The sequence below is a fragment of the Phyllobates terribilis genome, unplaced genomic scaffold (genome assembly GCF_046119375.1).
Source record: "Phyllobates terribilis strain yellow unplaced genomic scaffold, ASM4611937v1 Scaffold_5__5_contigs__length_657084704, whole genome shotgun sequence".
NCBI lineage: Eukaryota > Metazoa > Chordata > Amphibia > Anura > Dendrobatidae > Phyllobates > Phyllobates terribilis.
Window position 1 is genome coordinate 289,440,624 of NW_027362765.1, and position 21,334 is coordinate 289,461,957.

At 42.3% G+C, this 21,334-nt stretch overlaps 2 protein-coding genes across 10 annotated transcripts in view; one reads left to right on the plus strand and one right to left on the minus strand.

Annotated features, from left to right (window-relative positions):
- The window catches only part of LOC141272993 (uncharacterized), a 47,179-nt gene extending 32,588 nt beyond the window's left edge, over positions 1-14,591 (minus strand). Inside the window, exons 1-7 of one of the 4 annotated variants that reach the window (XM_073684259.1) lie at positions 14,477-14,517; positions 9,178-9,313; positions 7,232-7,420; positions 7,021-7,144; positions 6,073-6,161; positions 5,840-5,989; positions 5,661-5,769 (exon numbers count right to left, since the gene is read on the minus strand). In XM_073684259.1, the coding sequence (XP_073540360.1) occupies positions 5,661-5,769; positions 5,840-5,989; positions 6,073-6,161; positions 7,021-7,144; positions 7,232-7,420; positions 9,178-9,313; positions 14,477-14,502 (823 nt within the window). In that variant the 5' untranslated portion in view covers positions 14,503-14,517. Of the gene's footprint in view, positions 1-5,660; positions 5,770-5,839; positions 5,990-6,072; positions 6,162-7,020; positions 7,145-7,231; positions 7,421-9,177; positions 9,314-12,043; positions 13,208-14,476 lie in introns of those variants that run through there. The other 3 variants (XM_073684261.1, XM_073684262.1, XM_073684260.1) reach the window with 3 other exon arrangements.
- Positions 14,540-21,334, plus strand: part of LOC141272985 (uncharacterized) — a 28,307-nt gene continuing 21,512 nt past the window's right edge. Inside the window, exons 1-7 of one of the 6 annotated variants that reach the window (XM_073684244.1) lie at positions 14,540-14,669; positions 17,183-17,283; positions 17,637-17,733; positions 18,029-18,125; positions 18,296-18,372; positions 19,929-20,040; positions 20,754-20,851. In XM_073684244.1, coding sequence (XP_073540345.1) covers positions 18,095-18,125; positions 18,296-18,372; positions 19,929-20,040; positions 20,754-20,851 — 318 coding nt within the window. In that variant the 5' untranslated portion in view covers positions 14,540-14,669; positions 17,183-17,283; positions 17,637-17,733; positions 18,029-18,094. Of the gene's footprint in view, positions 14,679-17,182; positions 17,284-17,636; positions 17,734-18,028; positions 18,126-18,295; positions 18,373-19,928; positions 20,041-20,753; positions 20,852-21,334 lie in introns of all 6 variants that reach the window. The other 5 variants (XM_073684248.1, XM_073684246.1, XM_073684243.1 and 2 more) reach the window with 5 other exon arrangements.

Sequence of the window (21,334 nt, forward strand, 5' to 3'; positions counted from 1 at the left end):
CGTTTAAATTTGCCGCCCATCTCGCTGATTGGTCGCGGTCGGCCACCGCGACCAACCAGCAGAGCGGCGTTTAAATTTGCAGCCTATATCGCTGATTGGTCGCGGTCGCCGGCCGCGACCAATCAGCAGAGCGGCGTTTAAATTTGCCACCCATCTCACTCATTGGTCGCGGTGGCCGGCCGCTATTAATCAGCAGAGCGGCGTTTAAATTTGCCGGACATCTCGCTGATTGGTCGCGGTGGCCGGCCGCGACCAATCAGCAGAGCGGCGTTTAAATGTGCCGCCCATCTCGCTGATTGGTCGCGGCCGGCCGGCCACCGCGACCAATCAGCAGAGCGGCGTTTAAATTTGCCGCCCATCTCGCTGATTGGTCGCTGTGGCCGGCCGCGACCAATCAGCGTCGTATTAGTGTGGGCCCGGGAGCGGCGCTGCTTGTGCGGCTCCGTATTAGCGATGACCGGAGAGCGGCGCTGCCTGTGCGGCTCCTTCTGCTGCGAGAAGCCGGGAGATGAGCGGCTACTCGCAGCAGAAGCATCCCGACCGGCGGCGCCGCTCCCCGGTCCTCCGTTCACACTTGCTGTCGGGAGATCAGCGGGCCAAGCCGCTGATCTTCCGACGTTAGCCGCATGGAGGTCAGCGGCGCCGGTCGGGGTAGTTGTGCTGCTAGCGCCGCTCATCTCCCCGCTGCATCGCCGCTGACCTCCGTCCGGCAGATGAGCCGCTAACGGCCGCCATCTTTTTTCAGAAATCCCGCGGCGCTGATTGGCCACTGCCGGACCAATGAGCGACGCGGGATTTCCTGGACAGACAGACAGACAGGATAAGACAATTATATATATATAGATGTGTTCGATTTCAACATTTGCTGGGCCAAATGTTTTGCATATTTTGTCATGGGTAGCTGAATTTTGCCCCAAATTCTATTCTTTGTGTGTTTTTTTAGGTAAAACATGGCAAAGACAAAGCCAAAGTTATCACCAGATGTCAGGAAGTTTATTATTCTGAGAATTCAACTCTTCCCAGAGTCAAGTGTCACATATATTAATGAAAGAAAAAGATGGTTATGGAACAGCTGACAAACCTAGAAGTGGACACCCATGGAAAACTTCCTCCAGAGTTGATCACATTATTAAGAGAGTCAATCTCTGATGTCCATAAAAGTGCTGTACAGATTTCACATAATAATCTTTAATAATAATAATCTTTTTATTTATATATATATTTCACAGCGCTTTACAATTCAGACAATTTACATACATTATCATCGCTGTCCCCATTGGGGGCGCACAATCTAGATTCCCTATCAGTATGTCTATGGAGTGTGGGAGGTAACTGGAGAACCCGGAGGAAACCCACGCAAACACGGGGAGAACATACAAACTCCTTGCAGATGTTGTCCTTGGTGGGATTTGAATCCAAGACCTCAGTGCTGCAAGACTGCAATGCTAACCACTGAGCCACCGTGCTGCCCAATGAAATGAACGAAGAATATGGGTTCAAAGTGAGTTGCCAAAATGTGGTGCGACGGCTAAGAGCAGTAGGGTTGAATGCACGAGTTCCAGTCAAGAAGCCTTTCATCTCTGCAAAGAACCGAAAGGTCCAACTTGAGCTTGGCAAAGAACACAGCCAATGGAAAGAGACAGATTGATTCATCTGACCACAACACCTTAGACCAAAGTTCAATCTGTTTGGTAGTGATGGCCAGCACTATATATACCGCCCAATTGGAAAACGTAATGATGTAAGGTACCAAACACCTACAGTGAAACATGGTGGTGGCAATGTCATGGATTGGGGCTGCCTTTCCTCGTCTGCCATTGGCCCTCTGCATAGAATTGATGGAAATATGAATACTACCATGTACAAGGATATACTGGAGAATGTAATGCTGCCACATGGTAAAACCAAAGTAGGCAGGGGATGGAAATTCCAGCAAGACAATGATCCTAAGCACACATCCAATTTAGTCAAAAATTGGTTAGCAAAGAGAAATATTCACCTGTTGCTATGGCCAAGTCTATCACCTGATATAAACCATATAAAGCACCTTTGGGATGAGTTAGGGCGACGAGTCCGGGCCCGTGCCCATAGCAATAAAGATAAATTGTTTGCAGATTTGCTAATGGAATGGAGCAAGATCCCTCAAGATGTCTTGAATACCCTAGTGGCATCAATGCCCCGTCGGTGTGGTGCAATAATTAAAGCAAGAGGTTATGCTACAAAATACTAAGTTATGGCATTGTAAGCAGTGAATTACTCTCTATATTGTGATCAATAAATAGTATATGCAAAACTTTTGGCAGTCAGTTTTCTTTAATTAAATGACCATACCTATATTCAAAAGTATTTTATTTAAAATTAAGGTCTTGTATGATGATAACTTCATGGACTTTCAATTCATCACCAGGAAAATGGCATCACAACAACCAGACAGAAGTAATCACACTTTTTTAAAAAAAAAAGAAGCAAAACTTTTGGTCGCCACTGAATCTCCGAATGACGTGATTCAAATGAAACCTCTGAGGGATCCATTTACTGTAATGAGGCAGCAGACTTACTCTGGACTCCGTCTGGCCTCTGTTCAGAGATGTTCTTTTCAAAAATGCACAAAACTGTGGCTGACCATGCCTTTATGCACGCTTAAAAAGACGTACACCTCCGGATGATAGAAACACTGTGGATGCAGTCTAGCCTATCTGCCTCATTACAGGGAATCTTCTATCAGGGGTTCTGTCTGAATCACGTATTTCAGAGATTTACAGGGCACCCTGGTGTAAGCACTCAGCGCCGGATAAATGTGTGCCAATCCTTACTGAGCTATCATTTTTCCATATTTCTGTCTATACAGTCATGTGGGAGACAGGCGGGGGGGAGAGAGAGAAAATTAAGGAGAAGTCCTCCATGGCAGTGTTCCCCAACTCGTCCTCAAGGCCCATCAACAGGTCATGTTTTCAAGATTTCCTTACTATTACACAGGTGGAGGAATTATTGCCTGTGCAGGTGATGTAATTATCACCTGTGCAATTTCTAAGGAAATCCTGAAAACATGAACTGTTGGTGGGCCTTGAGGACTGGAGTTGGGGAACACAGCTCTATGGGACTTTAATTTTCAATACTCTGATAACTGGTATAATGCATAGCACCAGCATTGCAATGCATTATACCTGTCAGTGATGCACTGACAGAAGCCTCTTAGAACGTGCTCAGGGCACGGTCTAACAGGCTTGCTGTAGCTGGCAGACCGACCAATCTCGGGTTGCCATGGCAGTGATTGGGCCCTCGCAAAGACGTGCCCTTTCCCCCTCCTAAATGTTGTGATTGATATTGATTATGGTATTTAGGGGGTTAAATGGCGTGGGGCGGTGCGGGCACTAATCATGGCAGTGACAGCTGGGTCTCGGCTATTAAGTACACCAAACTCCTGGCGGTGATCACGCAGGCACTGTTACTGTGCCCGCACGATCACCATGACGTACGTTTATGTCATAGGTCGTGAAACCCTTTCAGACCATGATGTAGACTTTTATGTTAAAGATCGTGAAAGGGTTAAAATAAGATTGCTTATAAAATTTAAAGCATAGCTCTTCATTATTTGAGAAAAAAAAATGAATAAGGCTATTTTCACACCATGGTTTAGTTTGTTTCTTGGATGTATCCATCTGAATCAGGTAAAAATTGAATCAAAGAAAACGTTGTTTACACCGAATATAGCGAAAAAACAATTGTCACATGGATATCTGTAGGAAATACGTGTGCATATTCTTCGTTCAGACCCTTCTATTACAGAACAAAATCACTTAGTGTGCCGAATATCAGCAATCATCTAGTGTAGATACACCTCTATTCTTCCTGTCAAAACAACTGGCAGACACCAAGTCAATAAAGTCTGCTATACTGGATCTCTCTGCTGTATAAGTCATACCTATGAAGCCATTAGACTGAGTTTAAGGGTGCATTTAGACTACCCGACCTGCAGCCAAGTAAGAAATACAGATATAAAGTATAAAAATATTTATATAAGCCATTTTGTATTATAGCAAAGTGGAGTTTTCTGTAGACAAATGTTCCCTAATCACTAGGCCTTTGGTGAAGCTTTAAAAGGCCTTAGAAGTGATAATTAGGATGACATAAATGCTCCAGTGAGCTGTGTGATTAAATCAATACAGTTCTTTGATTACAAGGTGAAACATAGCTTCTCCAGGTTGGAGGTGGTAGTGGACACCTTGAGTACCAAAAGACAGGTGGGGGAAGAGGGAGAAAAGTAAGGAGAGGGAGAAGTCATCACAGGAGAGAGGGATACGGTAGGAAAGAAATCCCTGCGAAAGGATCGAGGTAACTTCATTCAACCCAAGTAACTATATCAATGGTTCTCCATGATTGGTAATCATTGGGTTTTGGGGTATTGTGATTGGTGATAACTGATTTGTTTTATCAATTTTATGGTGTTCATTTGATTTGGATCTGTAGATCTTACAACAGTTAAATGATCACTGGTTAGAGGTCGTTTAAAGAAGAACTCCCATCAAACTTTTTATCCTCTTAATATATTGCAGTCATCATATTATATAGCACTGTGTACTTACAATTGCTCACTTTGCTCTTCTACCCAGCTAATTCTTCTGTTTTCCATTAGGTCTATGACATCACATGATTAAAAACTGACTAGCTGAATCCTTCTAAGCTAGAATTAAAAAGGCTAATTTCTTTGCACAAGTCGTCAGTCATTTCAAAAGTCAATGGCCCTGGGGAGGAGCAGAGCTGCTGAGTCTGAAGTTGAAGAGGGGAATGATAAATGCAGGTACAACAGACTTCCTGTTTCTACATAGAGCAGAGAAAAGAAAAATGTACTGGGTAGAATGGCAAAATGAGCAATTGTAAGTACACAGTGCTATATAATATGCTGACTGCAATATATTAAGAGGAGAAAAATTTTGATGGGAGTACTTCTTATCTGTTTCAACAGGCTGACAAAACTTCCAAGTACACAGAGCGATTGTTAACACAATCGTTCTAAGCACATAGAATGCTATAGCTCTCCACAGCATATGTCCTGTTTACACAGGACAATGTGCTGTCGAGAATGAGGATTTTTAAAATGGGCTCTGTCAGCACAGAATGACTGGTCAAACCAAGTACAGGTGCACCTTTGGTGTGACCAAACATTTAAGTGCACCTTCCCATCTACTTGTTTTCCATCTACCTCCACCCACTTTTCTTGCTTGACTGACAGATCTGGCTTTTAATTGATCCAAAAAAGGGCTTAGATACACAAAAACCAAGTTGGAAAGAAGGTGCACTTAAATGTTTGGCCACACCAAGAGTGCACAGAGCACCTGTACTTGATTTGAACAGACATACTGTGCTAACAGACTTTCTTGCAGCAAGTTTAAAAATAATTTTACCCAAAGAACGAGTGTTTTCCTTGTTTATAGGGTGATTTGCAGCCTGTTTAGACAGATTGATCGGAAAAGGAGCATTTCTAGAAGCACACGTCCACATCAACAAGCCACCATAAAATGTATTTATCATCATGGTCTATCTCTGATAACACAATTAAGTTCAGATAGAAGACATTTGACTAGTGCCGCACAAAACTACTCTTATAAATTGTGAGAGATAATTGAGGTTAGCATTTTTAACATTTAGTGGTATTTACTCACCAGAAATAATAACTACATTAATTTCCTCATCCTTAATCTGATCACTGCTTAAACAAGCTTGTTCTTCATCATCTGAAGCATCAACTTTAATATTAATCAGATTTTCCATCTGAAAAAAAAAAAAATTATATATAGCCAATTTTTATTTACTGACTTTGAAAGAATTTCTCTGCCTCTACCTGATAAACTTGTGGATTATTCTCATCTTCTACCGGACAGTCCAGGGAATACAGAGGGCTGGGACATCTCTCTGGTGGATTTCTCTTACTTAAACAAGCTTGTCCTTCATCGTCTGATGCGTCAACTTTAATTTGAATCAGATCTTCAATCTGGACAACAAAAAATTATATACAGCCAATTTTTATTTTATTTACTGACTTTGAAAGAATGTATCTACCTCTACCTGACAAACCTGTGGATTATTGTCATCTTCTACCGGACAATCCTGTGGAAACAGAGGACTTGGACATCTCTCTGGTGGATTTCTCTTACTGGATTTATCTGTAGGAGATAGGCACACAGTGACCAAATACCCCAAATGTATTGATATTTTTACGACATTTGCAGTTGCATAAAATTTGTCTTACAATTGCACATATCTTAGGAACTGTAACTGCACTTGTCAATTTAGAAATGTGGGAGATTGGAAGAAGTAATCCAATGTTTAAACAATACAATAATGATAGAAAAGAAAGTATATATAAAAAGGGGAGCAGTTGCTAAATTTGGGAAACAATGGGAAGAGTGGATCAGATTTCCAGCAACAGTATCTAATGTATTGGCAATTGACAGGATATTTAACTTACTAATACTTTGATGAACCTGCTACACTCTTTTGCTTGAAGTATTGTATTAGCGCCTGTTTAACTAGCTGTGAGGTATGTTGTGTGCATTAAACAGTGTTTTGTTTTTTATAGGAGGGATGGTGGCTTAGAGGGGGGCTAGGTTTATGGGTTAAATTTACTTATGAACAATGATTTTTTTCTGTGTGCTCTTCTTTGCATGCAATGCATATATAATCTGCTATTTCTAAATGTTCTGTTAAATCTGTGATAAATGATTCAACAAAAGTTTCTTGATTAAAAAAAAAAGAAATGTGGGAGATCACGTTAACTGGAGTAAGTAAACATAGCGTCTATTTTTTTGGGTGTCAATCTTTACCTGCTCATAGCAAACATAAAATGATTTTTGCCTGAGAGGTGAAAATGTGCGTGCATTTTTCTTTATAAATTTGTCTCAAATCTCACCAACTACCCTACAATTTACTATCCTGGCCTTAATAAATTGGGCCCGTTGTGTATAAGTGATAAATCAAATGAAAAGTGCTGTCTCCATTCAATTAATGTAAGTCTCCTCCTACCTGGTAAAGGGGGAGGCTCATGGTCCTCCATCATGATGTCCTTGTACAGATCCTTGTGTCCGTCTATATACTCCCACTCCTCCATGGAGAAATGGACAGTGACATCCTGACACCTTATAGGAACCTGACACACAATGATACATCATCATCATCCAGACACATCATCCCTTGTGTTCCTGTATAATGTCCCAGTATTCCCAGCAGCGCTCACCTCTCCAGTCAGCAGCTCAATCATCTTGTTGGTGAGGTCCAGGATCTTCTGATCACTGTACTCATGTATAAGGGAGTGATGTGGAGGCTCCATGATGGGGCTGTGGCTCCTGCTCCTTCCTTCTGACACATGGAGGCATCTTCTGGTAATCACATGCTCACTAGATGTCTTTTTTACTGATCTATAATCCTAAATATGTAGACAGCATGTAAATATTTCTGTACACACGACCTAAACAAATGTTAGCAAGGTATAGTAAACACCTTCAAAATGTAGGACCCAGCAATGTCTAACATAGCAGCTGCCCTGTATTCTCAGGGGCATCCTTCCTGTAACAAATCTGGACATTCACTTTGCTTTATTCGAATACCTTGACACATAAGTTAAGGATGTGTTTCGGCCCATCTACAAGCCATCTGAGTTGTAGTACTGACATTTAATAGCAGAATACCGAATGACAGGTCTCCCAGGTAATGAAGTATGACATGCAAACATGGCAGGGATTAAAAATGTACTCCCATCTTCATAAATGGGTATTGTCAGATAGTGCTTGTAAATACAAGCCAATTTAGTGGTAATAAAAATTGTCAGTTTATCTGAGATATTAAATTAACACTTTGCTTTTCATTACAATTCATTGCCTTGGAAACCGACCACCGCTGCCAGGCAGCACAACATGAACAGCACTTACAAGTTCTTTTCTATTTAGCGTGGAAGTACTTCATTGAAGCCATGATTGCTGGGGGCAAAGTTACCTCCTAATACTTTCTAACTCAATGACTGTAAAGGGAATCTGTCAACAAGTTTTTACTACCCCTCTGATAGCAGCATGATGTAGGGGCAAAGACCCTTATTCCAGCGAGGTATCACTTACTGGGCTGCTTGCGGCAGTTTTGATACAATCTTTGTATTATCTGCTGCAGTTCTACCAGTTCAATGAATCTTGTGTTCTGTATAACCACACCACTGATTGGCAGCTTTCTGTGTACACTGTGCATAGGCAGAAAGCTACCAATCAGTGGAAAAAATGGGGGTATGAATATGGAGGACTACATGGCATCAGGTTTACTAGTCCTCTAGTGATAAAATTACCATTTTATCAGAAGATTATCAAAAGTATAGGAAGTATTTCAGTAAGTGACACATCATGGAATCAGAGGCTCTGTCTCTATATTATGGTGCTCTAACAATAGGTGGCAAAATCTGAAGACAGATTGCCTTTAAGGTTTACAGCAGTGGTGGTCGGTCATCTAGGCAACAAGCAGTAAAAAAAAATAAAAGTTTTAATATCTAAAGAAAGGCTGCACATTTTAATAAGCAGTAAATGACAAATGTGCCTGTATTTATAAACACTATCCAGCAATATCCATCTATTAACATATTTGATTGAATAGAGATTATGACCATATATCAATACACAACCCTAAAAATGGGATTTAAGGTGCAAAGATACAACCCCAGTGAGCTAAATGACCAGTTAGTAAAGTAAGGAATTAATAATTAGTTCATATAACAATACACTACACCACAAATACTATGAAGTGTCATACAAACCATGTAGCATGACCCCCACTATCACTAGCTTCCCCAGGTACTTACAGTACCCCCTGCTCACTCCTGCAATGCATCCTCTAAAGACTAGAAGCAGCAAACAAGTAGGCAGCCATCATTGCTAGTAGCGGCACACAGTGCAGTGTCACATATCACTGTTATTTGGTTTCTCTACTGGGCATGGTTGGTCATGACCGATTCTGAATGGAGCTTGATGTCGTCAGTCGCGGCTTTCAGCTCCATGCATTCAGCACCCTGTTGGTCTGGACTTATTTTACAGTTTTGGAGACAAAGCTTCACACAGACCTAGTATATGGACATGGAGAATCCATTTCTGTTATGTCGCTGTTTTATTAAAAGTGATGTCATATGACATAATTTCCAGATCCTCTCACCTCTCCAGTCAGCAGGTAGATGATCTCTAGGGTGAGGTTTAGGATCTTCTCTGCCACGTCCTTTCTGCCATTGTACATCCCACAGGGGTCAGTCATAGAAAGAACCATTGTTTCACAGAAGATGTCCTTACAGAGACTGCAACAGAAATGAAAATTATTCATAGACTCTAGTAAAAGGAATGCATTTGTAATGGGGGTTTCACAACTGTGACATTTAAGACATATCTACAGAATATGCTATAGGTGACTGATAGATTAAGTTCCCTTCCCATCTGTGTGGACAAAAGGTGTCTTTGGTGCTCGTTTTTTTCCTTAAGGCCAAGGCCCCACTATCAGTATTCGGTCAGTATTTTTTCTCAGGAGTGGGAGCCAAAACCAGATGAGGAACAATCAGAGAAAAGGTATAATAGAAACAAGTCACCAATTCTGCATTTATCACCCACTCCTGGTTTTGGCTCCCACTCCTGAGAAAAAATACTGACCAAATACTGATAGTGGGGCCGTGGCCTAAATCACATAATAGTGAAAGTTAAATACATGTGCAGCGACCTGTCTGTTCATTTTTGACATGGCTGCAGCCTTCGCATCACCAGGTGAACCAGTGTTCCTTCAAGATGAGACCCTCATCTATCATACATACGGTAAATAGCAGATCCTGTACATACGCCCTTTAAGAGTGGGAACAACCCTTCAAGCAAAAAAAACAAGACAGCGCTGTCTACAGGTTATATTCTGCAACAATATGATAAGGAGATTGCCTTTCAATGATTCTTTTTTTTTTCCTTTACTAAAATACTGACTAGGCAGTATGATGCAAAACTGTACTGCAAATTAGTTGGAAGCACGTAGAAGACAGTAGAACCCCAAGTGAACATCTATTTTTCTCCCCTTTTGCAAAATTGTGTTGTACACATACAGTTGTGCTCAAAAGTTTACATACCCCGGCAGAATTTTTCCTTTCTTGGCCTTGTTTCAGAGAATATGAATGATAACAAAAAAACTTGTTCTCAACTCATGGTTATTGGTTGGGGGAAGACATTTATTGTTAAACTACTGTGTTTTCTCTTTATAAATCTTAATGACAACCAAAAACATCCAAATGACCCTGATTAAAAGTTCACATACCCTGGTGATTTTGGCCTGATAACATGCACAGAATTTGACACAAATGGGTTTGAATGGCTACTAAAGGTAACATCCTCACCTGTGACCTGTTTGCTTGTAATCAATGTGTGTGCATAAAAGCTGAGTGAGTTTCTGGGATCCAGACAGACTCTTGCATCTTTCATCTAGCCACTGATGTTTCTGGATTGTGAATTATGGGGAAAGCAAAAGAATTGTCAACGGATCTACGGGAAAAGGTAGTTGAACTGTATAACACAGGAAAGGGATACAAAAAGATATCCAAGGAATTGATAATGCCAGTCAGCAGCGTTCAAACTGTGATTAACAAATGGAAAACCAGGGACTCTATAAAAACCAAACCACGGTCAGGTAGACCAACAAAAATTTCGGCCACAACTGCCAGGAAAATTGTTCGGGATGCAAAGAAAAACGCACAAATAACATCAGCTGAAATTCAGGACTCTCTGAAAACTAGCGGTGTGCTGTTTCAATATACACAATAAGGAGGCACTTGAAGAAAAATAGGCCGCACGGTCGAGTTGCCAGAAGAAAGCCATTACTGCGCAAATGCCACAAAGTATCTCGCATACAATACGTCAAACAGCACAGAGCCAAGCCTCAAAACTTCTGGAATAAGGTAATTTGGAGTGATGAGACCAAAATTTAACTTTTTGGTCACAACCATAAAAGTTACATTTGGAGAGAGGTCAACAAGGCCTATGATGAAAGGAACACCATTCCTACAGTAAAGCACGAAGGTGGATTGCTGATGTTTTGGGGATGTGTGACCTACAAAGGCACAGGAAACTTGGTAAAAGTTGAAGATGAATGCAGCACGTTATCAGCAAATACTGGAGGCAAATTTGCACTCATCAGCCCGGAAGCTGCGCATGGGACGTACTTGGACGTTCCAACATGACAACAATCCAAAACACAAGGCCAAGTCGACCTGTCATTGGCTACAGCAGAACAAAGTGAAGGTTCTGGAGTGGCCATCTCAGTCTCCTGATCTCAATATCATTGAGCCACTCTGGGGAGATCTCAAGCGCGTAGTTCATGCTAGACAGCCCAGGAATTTACAGGAACCGGAGGCTTTTTGCGAAGAATAGGCAGCTTTACCATCTGAGAAATTAAAGAACCTCATCCACAACTACCACAAAAGACTTCAAGCTGTCATTGATGTTAGAGGGGGCAATACACGGTGTTAAGAACTGGGGTATGTGAACTTTTGATCAGGGTCATTTGGATGGTTTTGGTTGTCATTAAGATTTAAAAAGAGAAAACACAGTAGTTTGACAGTAAATGGTTTCACCCAACCAATAACCATGAGTAGAGAAAAAGGTTTTTTGTTACCATTCATATTCTCTGAAACAAGGTCAAGAAAGCAAAAATTCTGCCACGGTATGTAAACTTTTGAGTACAACTGTATACTGGAAGAGACTGAGTAAACTCACAGGTCATCCTCCGCTGGAGTTTAACCCCTTCACTCCCGGGCCATTTTTCGTTTTTGGCTCCCCTTCTTTACAGAGCCATAACTTTATTATTTTCCGGTCAATATTGCCGTGTAAGGGCTTATTTTTTGCGGGACAAGTTATACTTTTGAACGACATTATTGGTTTTACCATATCATGTACTGGAAACCGGGAAAAAATGTCCAAGTGCGGTGAAATTGCAAAGAAAGTACAATTTCACAATTGTTTTTTCTTTTCTTTTAACACGTTCACTATATGGTTAAACTGACCTGCCATTATGATTCTCCAGGTCAATACGAGATCACAGATACCAAACATGTATAAGTTCTTTTTTATTTAAGTGATGAAAAAAAAATCCAAAGTTTGTTAAAAAAAAAAATGGCGCCACTTTCCGAGACCCGTAGTGTTTAAATTTTTTGGGATATTGGGCCGGGTGAGGAATTATTTTTTTGCGTGCTGAGCTGACCTTTTTAGTGATACCATTTTGAGCTAGATACGATGTTTGGATCGCCCGTTATTGCATTTTATTCCAATGTTGCGGCGACCAAAAAAGCACATTTCTGGAGTTTTGATCTTATTTCTCGTTACACCGTTTAACGATCAAAATAATTCAGATCAGATCAGCTGTCATGTGCCTGAAAAAGATGCGGGCTCCGTGCCAGAGCCTGCATCCAAGGGAGTGAGGCGACCTATGATAGATAGGTACGTCATAGGTCGTAAAGGGGTTAAATACACCTTCCCAACTGTTTGTTTTCCCTTAATCTGCACCTCCTCTTCTTCCTTGATTAACAGCTCTGGCTTCATTGAGCCAGAGCAGGGTGGAGATGGGTGGAAACCAAGCAGCTGGTAAAGTGCCGTTAAACAATTGGCCTCGCCATGATGCTCCGAGCGCCTGTACTTGGTTTGAACAGTCATTCTGAGCTGACAGTCGCTTGAAATGCTCTCTGCAGCTTAGTGCCAATCAAGTAAACCAGGCACAGCCATTATAAAATGTACAGGGCCTGTAAAACAATAAAGGGGGTGCTCACTGAAAAATTAACAGTCCTATAAAACCCCCTTTAAAAGCAATTTGTCATAAAAAAAATGAACTGTTATTTAAATCAAGTTTTTATGTTCAACATTTTTAGAATACTTTTTAGTGACATTTTTTAATCAATATTTTAAAATAAAAATCCTAAAATCTTTTCGTCATCTTTACCTCTGGCTATTAAGATTAATATTTGTCAGCTGCTTCTTGTTCTGTGTAAATCAATTTTTAGTAGTCTCATTATCATTACTGACATGACAGTGACAGCAGGGCTGTGGAGTCGGTGCCCACTGTGGTGGAGTCAAAATAAAATGGTCCGACTCCTAAAATGTTTAATAAATTGGGTACAGTAGTACAACGCAGTATGTGCAGTAAAGGTTTTCATAAGAATTTGGGAAAGTTATGAAATGTCCTATAAATGTCTGTTCTTTTCCTGATCTAAGGGTCTAGACTTTTAGCTGAGATGAATCTGTGCTGCACTTTATGTACATGCACAGTAGTGAGGCCGGGCTGTGGAGTCGGAGTCAGGGAAATTGAGGAGTCGGAGTCTTTGGCTTACCGACTCCACAGCCCTAAGTGACAGATAACATCTCTATATAAATGACAGCGGATACCCTATGCACTGTAGGTGATTATCACAGCTCATCTTCTCTCCCTCTCCTAAAGAAATCATTGAGTCACATCCTCCATACTGCAATCTAGACTGCATATCTCTAAATGTAGTCAACAGAAGAAGATCAGGCACATACCCATGCCATAATCATATACAAAAAAGATACAATAAGAAAAAAAAAGGATTAGAAACATATCTGTTTTAACTACTAAAAATTATTAAAAAAATGTTGCTACATTCCACTTTACGCTACGTCCACAAGTGAAGCAGAAAATTTATTGTGGATTCTATCAGGGCTGTGGAGTCGGTAAGCCAAACCTCCTCAATTTCCATGACACCGACTGCGACTCCCTCATACAAGGCTCATGTTTAAGTGACAAATTTACTGTAGCACAGATTCATCTCAGCTAAAAGTCTAGACCCTTAGATCAGGAATAGGACATTTCATAACTTTCCCAAATCCTTATGAAAAAATATTCCCTACAAACTGCATTGAACTATTGTACCCAATTTATTATATATTTTAGGAGTCTGAGTCGGTCCATTTTATACTGACTCCACAGCCCTGGATTCTATAGGGAATCTGCAGCTAAATCCTCAAGTATTAAAGGTGAATTTTGCTGTGGATTTGGTGAAGGTTTCATCCTATGCCTGCAAGGGAATCCATGCTGAAAATCTGCAGGAAATAGTGACAAGGCTGTGTATAGAAAATCCGCACCGCCTGTCAGTTGTTTGTCACATACATTTTTCTGCAGTGTGTGGACACTTGCACAATGCCAGCTACTTGGCTGGTCCTGTAATATGCAGCAGATTTCCCACCCACAAATCAGATCACCCACTCAGAACTTCTCCCCGGATGTAGGAGCCTAGAAGCCCCCTAGTCTTTGGGCATAAGCAAATTAAGCAAAAGGACACCCAGCCCTGCACTGCACTGCACTGCACTGCACTGCAGCAGCAGCAGCAGCAGCAGGAGGAGGAGGAGGTGGTGTCGGCCAGCGGCTCCCATAGCAGCTCCAGGACAGACGACAATGCAGGAAAAGACAAAAGGTAAAGTCCGCATACTACAAGCACCACTGCTCACCAACCATCTCACCCGGAAGTAATAACGCAGAGCTCTGCTGCTAGGGCGCTGCAGGACCTGGGAGTGTGACAACGTCACGTGACAAGTCACGTGTGTGGGAGGAGTCAGACTCCAGACTGTCCTGGTGCTGCATGAAGATTATACTTCACTGTATGAAAACATCTTCATGACCAGGTAATGGAGGTGTGTGCAGAGCAACAGCTGGAATAGGACAGGTATCCTGCTTACTGCTCACACATAGCGCTGCACCGCACACTATATACACGTACTGCTCTGCACCGCACACTATATACACGTACTGCTCTGCACCGCACACTATATACACGTACTGCTCTGCACCGCACACTATATACACGTACTGCTCTGCACCGCACGCTATATACACGTACTGCTCTGCACCGCACACTATATACACGTACTGCTCTGCACCGCACACTATATACACGTACTGCTCTGCACCGCACGCTATATACACGTACTGCTCTGCACCGCACACTATATACACGTACTGCTCTGCACCGCACACTATATACACGTACTGCTCTGCACCGCACGCTATATACACGTACTGCTCTGCACCGCACGCTATATACACGTACTGCTCTGCACCGCACACTATATACACGTACTGCTCTGCACCGCACACTATATACACGTACTGCTCTGCACCGCACGCTATATACACGTACTGCTCTGCACCGCACACTATATACACGTACTGCTCTGCACCGCACGCTATATACACGTACTGCTCTGCACCGCACACTATATACACGTACTGCTCTGCACCGCACACTATATACACGTACTGCTCTGCACCGCACACTATATACACGTACTGCTCTGCACCGCACGCTATATACACGTACTGCTCTGCACCGCACACTATATACACGTACTGCTCTGCACCGCACACTATATACACGTACTGCTCTGCACCGCACACTATATACACGTACTGCTCTGCACCGCACACTATATACACGTACTGCTCTGCACCGCACGCTATATACACGTACTGCTCTGCACCGCACGCTATATACACGTACTGCTCTGCACCGCACGCTATATACACGTACTGCTCTGCACCGCACGCTATATACACGTACTGCTCTGCACCGCACGCTATATACACGTACTGCTCTGCACCGCACGCTATATACACGTACTGCTCTGCACCGCACGCTATATACACGTACTGCTCTGCACCGCACGCTATATACACGTACTGCTCTGCACCGCACGCTATATACACGTACTGCTCTGCACCGCACGCTATATACACGTACTGCTCTGCACCGCACGCTATATACACGTACTGCTCTGCACCGCACGCTATATACACGTACTGCTCTGCACCGCACACTATATACACGTACTGCTCTGCACCGCACGCTATATACACGTACTGCTCTGCACCGCACGCTATATACACGTACTGCTCTGCACCGCACGCTATATACACGTACTGCTCTGCACCGCACGCTATATACACGTACTGCTCTGCACCGCACGCTATATACACGTACTGCTCTGCACCGCACGCTATATACACGTACTGCTCTGCACCGCACGCTATATACACGTACTGCTCTGCACCGCACGCTATATACACGTACTGCTCTGCACCGCACACTATATACACGTACTGCTCTGCACCGCACGCTATATACACGTACTGCTCTGCACCGCACGCTATATACACGTACTGCTCTGCACCGCACGCTATATACACGTACTGCTCTGCACCGCACGCTATATACACGTACTGCTCTGCACCGCACGCTATATACACGTACTGCTCTGCACCGCACGCTATATACACGTACTGCTCTGCACCGCACGCTATATACACGTACTGCTCTGCACCGCACGCTATATACACGTACTGCTCTGCACCGCACGCTATATACACGTACTGCTCTGCACCGCACGCTATATACACGTACTGCTCTGCACCGCACGCTATATACACGTACTGCTCTGCACCGCACGCTATATACACGTACTGCTCTGCACCGCACGCTATATACACGTACTGCTCTGCACCGCACGCTATATACACGTACTGCTCTGCACCGCACGCTATATACACGTACTGCTCTGCACCGCACGCTATATACACGTACTGCTCTGCACCGCACGCTATATACACGTACTGCTCTGCACCGCACGCTATATACACGTACAGCTCTGCACCGCACGCTATATACACGTACAGCTCTGCACCGCACGCTATATACACGTACAGCTCTGCACCGCACGCTATATACACGTACTGCTCTGCACCGCACGCTATATACACGTACTGCTCTGCACCGCACGCTATATACACGTACTGCTCTGCACCACACCATTGAGGCCTCCGCTGTGACCAGCTGGTGAGGTAGGCTGCCCCACGTATTAATGGTTCTTATGGTATAGAAGCCTTGTCTCCTCTGGAGATTGAACCTTCATTCCTCCATATGGAGGTCGTGTCCTCTTGTCTTGTGAGGGGGTTTTTACATGACACCGCTTTCGACCATATTTTTCTTTATGGGACATTTATGTACTTGTTGATCATGTTCCTGCTTAGACCTCTCTCCTCAAGACTAAGTGAATGTTATTCATTTAATCTTTCCTCATAACTAAGATCCTATATGGCACTAAACTGGGTTTGGTGACTCTTCTTTGTACCTTTTCTCCAGGTCTCCATCCTTTCTATGAACTGGTACCCAGAACTGAACCCCATGTTCCAGATGAAGCTGCACTGACGTTTTGTAAAGTGGTAGTATTATGCCCCCGTCCTGTGAGTCCTTGCCTCTCTTAACACCAATATCTTTCCGGCCTTAAAAGTCCCTGATTGACATTGCATGCTGTGATCTACATGTACACTCAGATCCTTCTCTACCAGTGACTCTCCTGGCTTTACTCTCTCTAGAACACATGGGCCCTGGTTCATCAAGACCGGCAATTTTCTCGCCGGGCATGGTGGAGCAAGACGTTCCTGATTCATGAAGAGATGCACGCTTCTTCATGAATCTGGAGTGTCTGACAAGTTTCTGAGCTTGCATCAAAGAATTGAACCCGACATATGACGAAAATATAAGTAGTGTGTCTGAAAGGGGTTAATATATACATCCTTCCATCGTATATCTACAGCTCCTAGCCAGACCTTTGTATCCACATGGAAACACAACAAACCACAAACTCTGTGTAGTCTGATCCCACAGCCATTCTTCCATCAACATTCTACTGGGTAATTTAATATATTTAGTGGATGTCGATATTACTTTAAATTTGATTGAACCAATAGTACATATTAACACAGATTTAAAAAAATTATATACTTTTTTTTTTAGCATTTTTTATTTAAATTGTGAGGTGAATTTTTTCTTCTAAATTTTCATATTTGTTTTTTCTTTGCAACATCTAGTATTACACTTATACGCATTAATCAGTTTTCTATTTTATTAATTTCTTTTTTTAAATACTGGATCCTAGGATCAGGAAAAGCATGATGATCTTCATTACCTCAATCTATTGTTTTGCAGGTATAAAGTACCCACAATTTCAGAGGGTCAATATCACATAACTACAAGACGCAGTGTTTAGTCATTATGGAGAACTACAAAATCCTCCCATCACCGGGTAAGAGGGGACTTATACGGATGTAAACACAGAAGTTTGAGGGTCACCTAAATATTATTATTTATTATTATAGCGCCATTTATTCCATGCACTTTACATGTGAAATACCCATCATTTGATCATCACATATAAACAGGGTGGGTATTCATTCACTGTGTGTATTTTTATAGAAGGATCCAACAAGAGAAATCTACCAGAGAAATGTCCTAGTCCTCTGTATTCATTGGATTATCCACAGTTTCATCAGGTAAGATCTCATCAATGCGATCGGATGTGCACATGATCTGTAAGGATCTATTCATTGAATTAATAAAATTATTATATGCTGGGTGAAGACCTCTTGGCAGGGGTCTGAGTCTCCGAGATTGTGACACGTGATGTGTAATTTGTCACACTGCATAGGTATTTGGCATATAACTATACTGGATAACTTTTTATAGGGACATCTATGACATGCTAAAGAGGACAAGGAAAATTGATGCATGTAGTGTGTCACCAAAATTTTTTCTCCTATATGTTGCTCATTTATGCACTTGCCAACCAATGCATTTTATTCACAAATAGAACATAAAACCCAATTCATCACCCCCCTAAATGAATAGACAGCACACGCCAGATCCATTGAAAGAATGCCAACCAAACACAGAGGCATCAGTCACTGTATATTATAATAAAAGAGGACACTGTATGTAATAAAGAATGACGCTATACATGTTAATGGTGGGCACTATACATAATCAAGGGGGATAGTGTATGGAGAGGCGTGCCTAGGAGTCTAGCACAGAGGGGTGTGAACCAAAATCTGAGTGGACCCCCAACCCATGTTTTACAACTTTAAACACCCGCCATGTAAATTAATACCATGTGTAACTAGACCACCGAGTATACCCTTAACAAGGTTTGTTTCACAAACTAGAATGACATCACCCATCATCAGTTTGCAGATCCTACACGGACAACAGTACTGATTTTTTTTTCTCTACTTGGCATTCATGACGATTTTTCTCGGCCATGACTCATCTTTGCAAAGTTTGCTAAACCATTGTCTACGGTTCCTCGCTTATATATCTTCTCTCTCCCTCTCTCCCTCTCTCTCCCCCTCTCCCCTGCAATGTGCCCCTACATAAAAGACAAATTAGCCTAACTGTGCACGCTGAACCTAATTTACCCCACATTGTACTCTCTCTGTGAATTAGTAACCTCTGTGCCTTCTAAATATGTACAATTAATCACTGTGACCTATGAATACATAGCTACCCACTGTGTTCTCTGACTATAAGTGTAGTCACTCTGTCCCATGTATATAAAGTTACTCGTTGTACTGGCAAGGGAGGGTCAAGAACTGTTAGACTCCCCTCCTCCCCGTAGGTACGTCCCTAATTATTTTTGTTACTTACGCTTAGGCTCTGTTTATGCCTGCTCCTGGTTTCCATTGTGTGACCGTTTGCGTTTTGATGCAGCACTGTTTGTTCCAATCAAAAATATGGGCATAAAACTGAAACCCATTATAATCAATGGAGCTCTTCTGCTTCAGATTGCATCCACTATATAAAGGATCCGTTTTCCACTTCCATTTCTCCGTTTTTAAAGTAAAACAGAACTCAAAACACAGGTGTGAACAGAGCCCTCCTGAGAAATCACAAAACAGTCAGAATTCCAAGGTCTCTCAATATCTACCACACAGAAATACAGCTTGCAGCTATTTTCACTTGCTTCGTGTCTAGTAGTTTCTTGAAACATTTCTGCCAGACTTCTGCAGTTTGTTCCAGAACTGTATATAATATGAGCTGCTTGTCATAACAGGGAGACGGTCTGATTGATATAAAAGTGGAAGTTCTAGATGGAGAGGAAGAAATGTGTGTGCTGAGGGATCAACAATGTAAGGAAGGAGAGATTCCTATAAAAATCAGTGCAGGTGAGTAATGATCACTAAATACAGTTATCCCATCATCAAAGCATCAGATATTAACAATGCTGTAGACTAACCCCTTAGTGACCACGCATCAAAGGGCTTTAATGACTCTTCTATGCTGGGCAGACTCCTGGGAATTGTGTGAGCTTACAGAAGCATTGGTGCTGCCCATGCATCTATTCACTGCATAGCGCTCACTGAGTGCTATGTAGTCATCAAAGGAAAAGACAGAATAAATCGCTTCTATCTTCTCTCCAGGGTTCCTAGATGTGCCTGATCCCTGGGGAATGGACATGCTCCTGTTAGACTGCAGGAGCTTTAACCCTGTGCTTTATAATTTACTGCATGTGCAGTATTAAATTACATGACCATGCACCATAAAATCATGGCTCTTGGTTGTTATTAGGTTAATCAATAGTGTACAATACCAATGATGAACGAGTGTCTTCCAGCATGCGTATGCCTTGTTGATCAATCTGTGTACAGGATAAAGAAAAGCTAGGTCAGACCTGATGTTTTCTGACACTTTTCTAGTTGGAAGGGTTGGAAATTCTAAGTAAAATGACTCGCACTACTCAATTTATATGTGTTAGAAAAAGTGGTGCAGGGGCTTGATTAAATGGCATTTGTTATGAACAATCTGTGTTTACTCCAGAAAAATGGATAAACGTGCCTCCATCCTCAGTATATTCAGTAAAGTTATATGTTTCATACAGGTGGATCCAATAACAGTAGTTCATTAGAGCGATGTCCCAGTCTTCTGTATTCCCAGGACTGTCAAGTGGAAAATCACAGTGTCATACACGATCATCAGGTAGATGGTGTTAAGGTCTCATGATGACACACCTTACTGACATGTAAGCTCCCTTTCGGCTAGTGGATAACTTTCCTATCTCTGGGGTCCGAGTTCTGTTGTCCCCACCGGTCCCGAGAACCAGGGGTCAGAAGAGACTCGACTGAATGGAGTGGAGGTCGATCATGTGCACTACCGCTCCATTTATTCTTAATGGGTTTGCCAGAGATTGCCGAGCACAGCACTTGGCTGATCTTTAGCGCTCCTATTAGAATTAATAGAGAGGCAGTATGCATGATTGACCTCTGCTCCATTCAGCCAGGGCTCTTCAGACCCCTGGTTCTCTGTTGGGGCCACGGTGGCCAGACTCCCCGCAATTGAAGTTATCCCCTATTCTGTGGAGAAGGGGTAACTTTTAAATTTGAAATCACCCCTTTAAATATGGTTTATGGAAAGATAATTGAAAATCGTACCAATGTCTTGAGAATTGTTTTTATTGTTTTG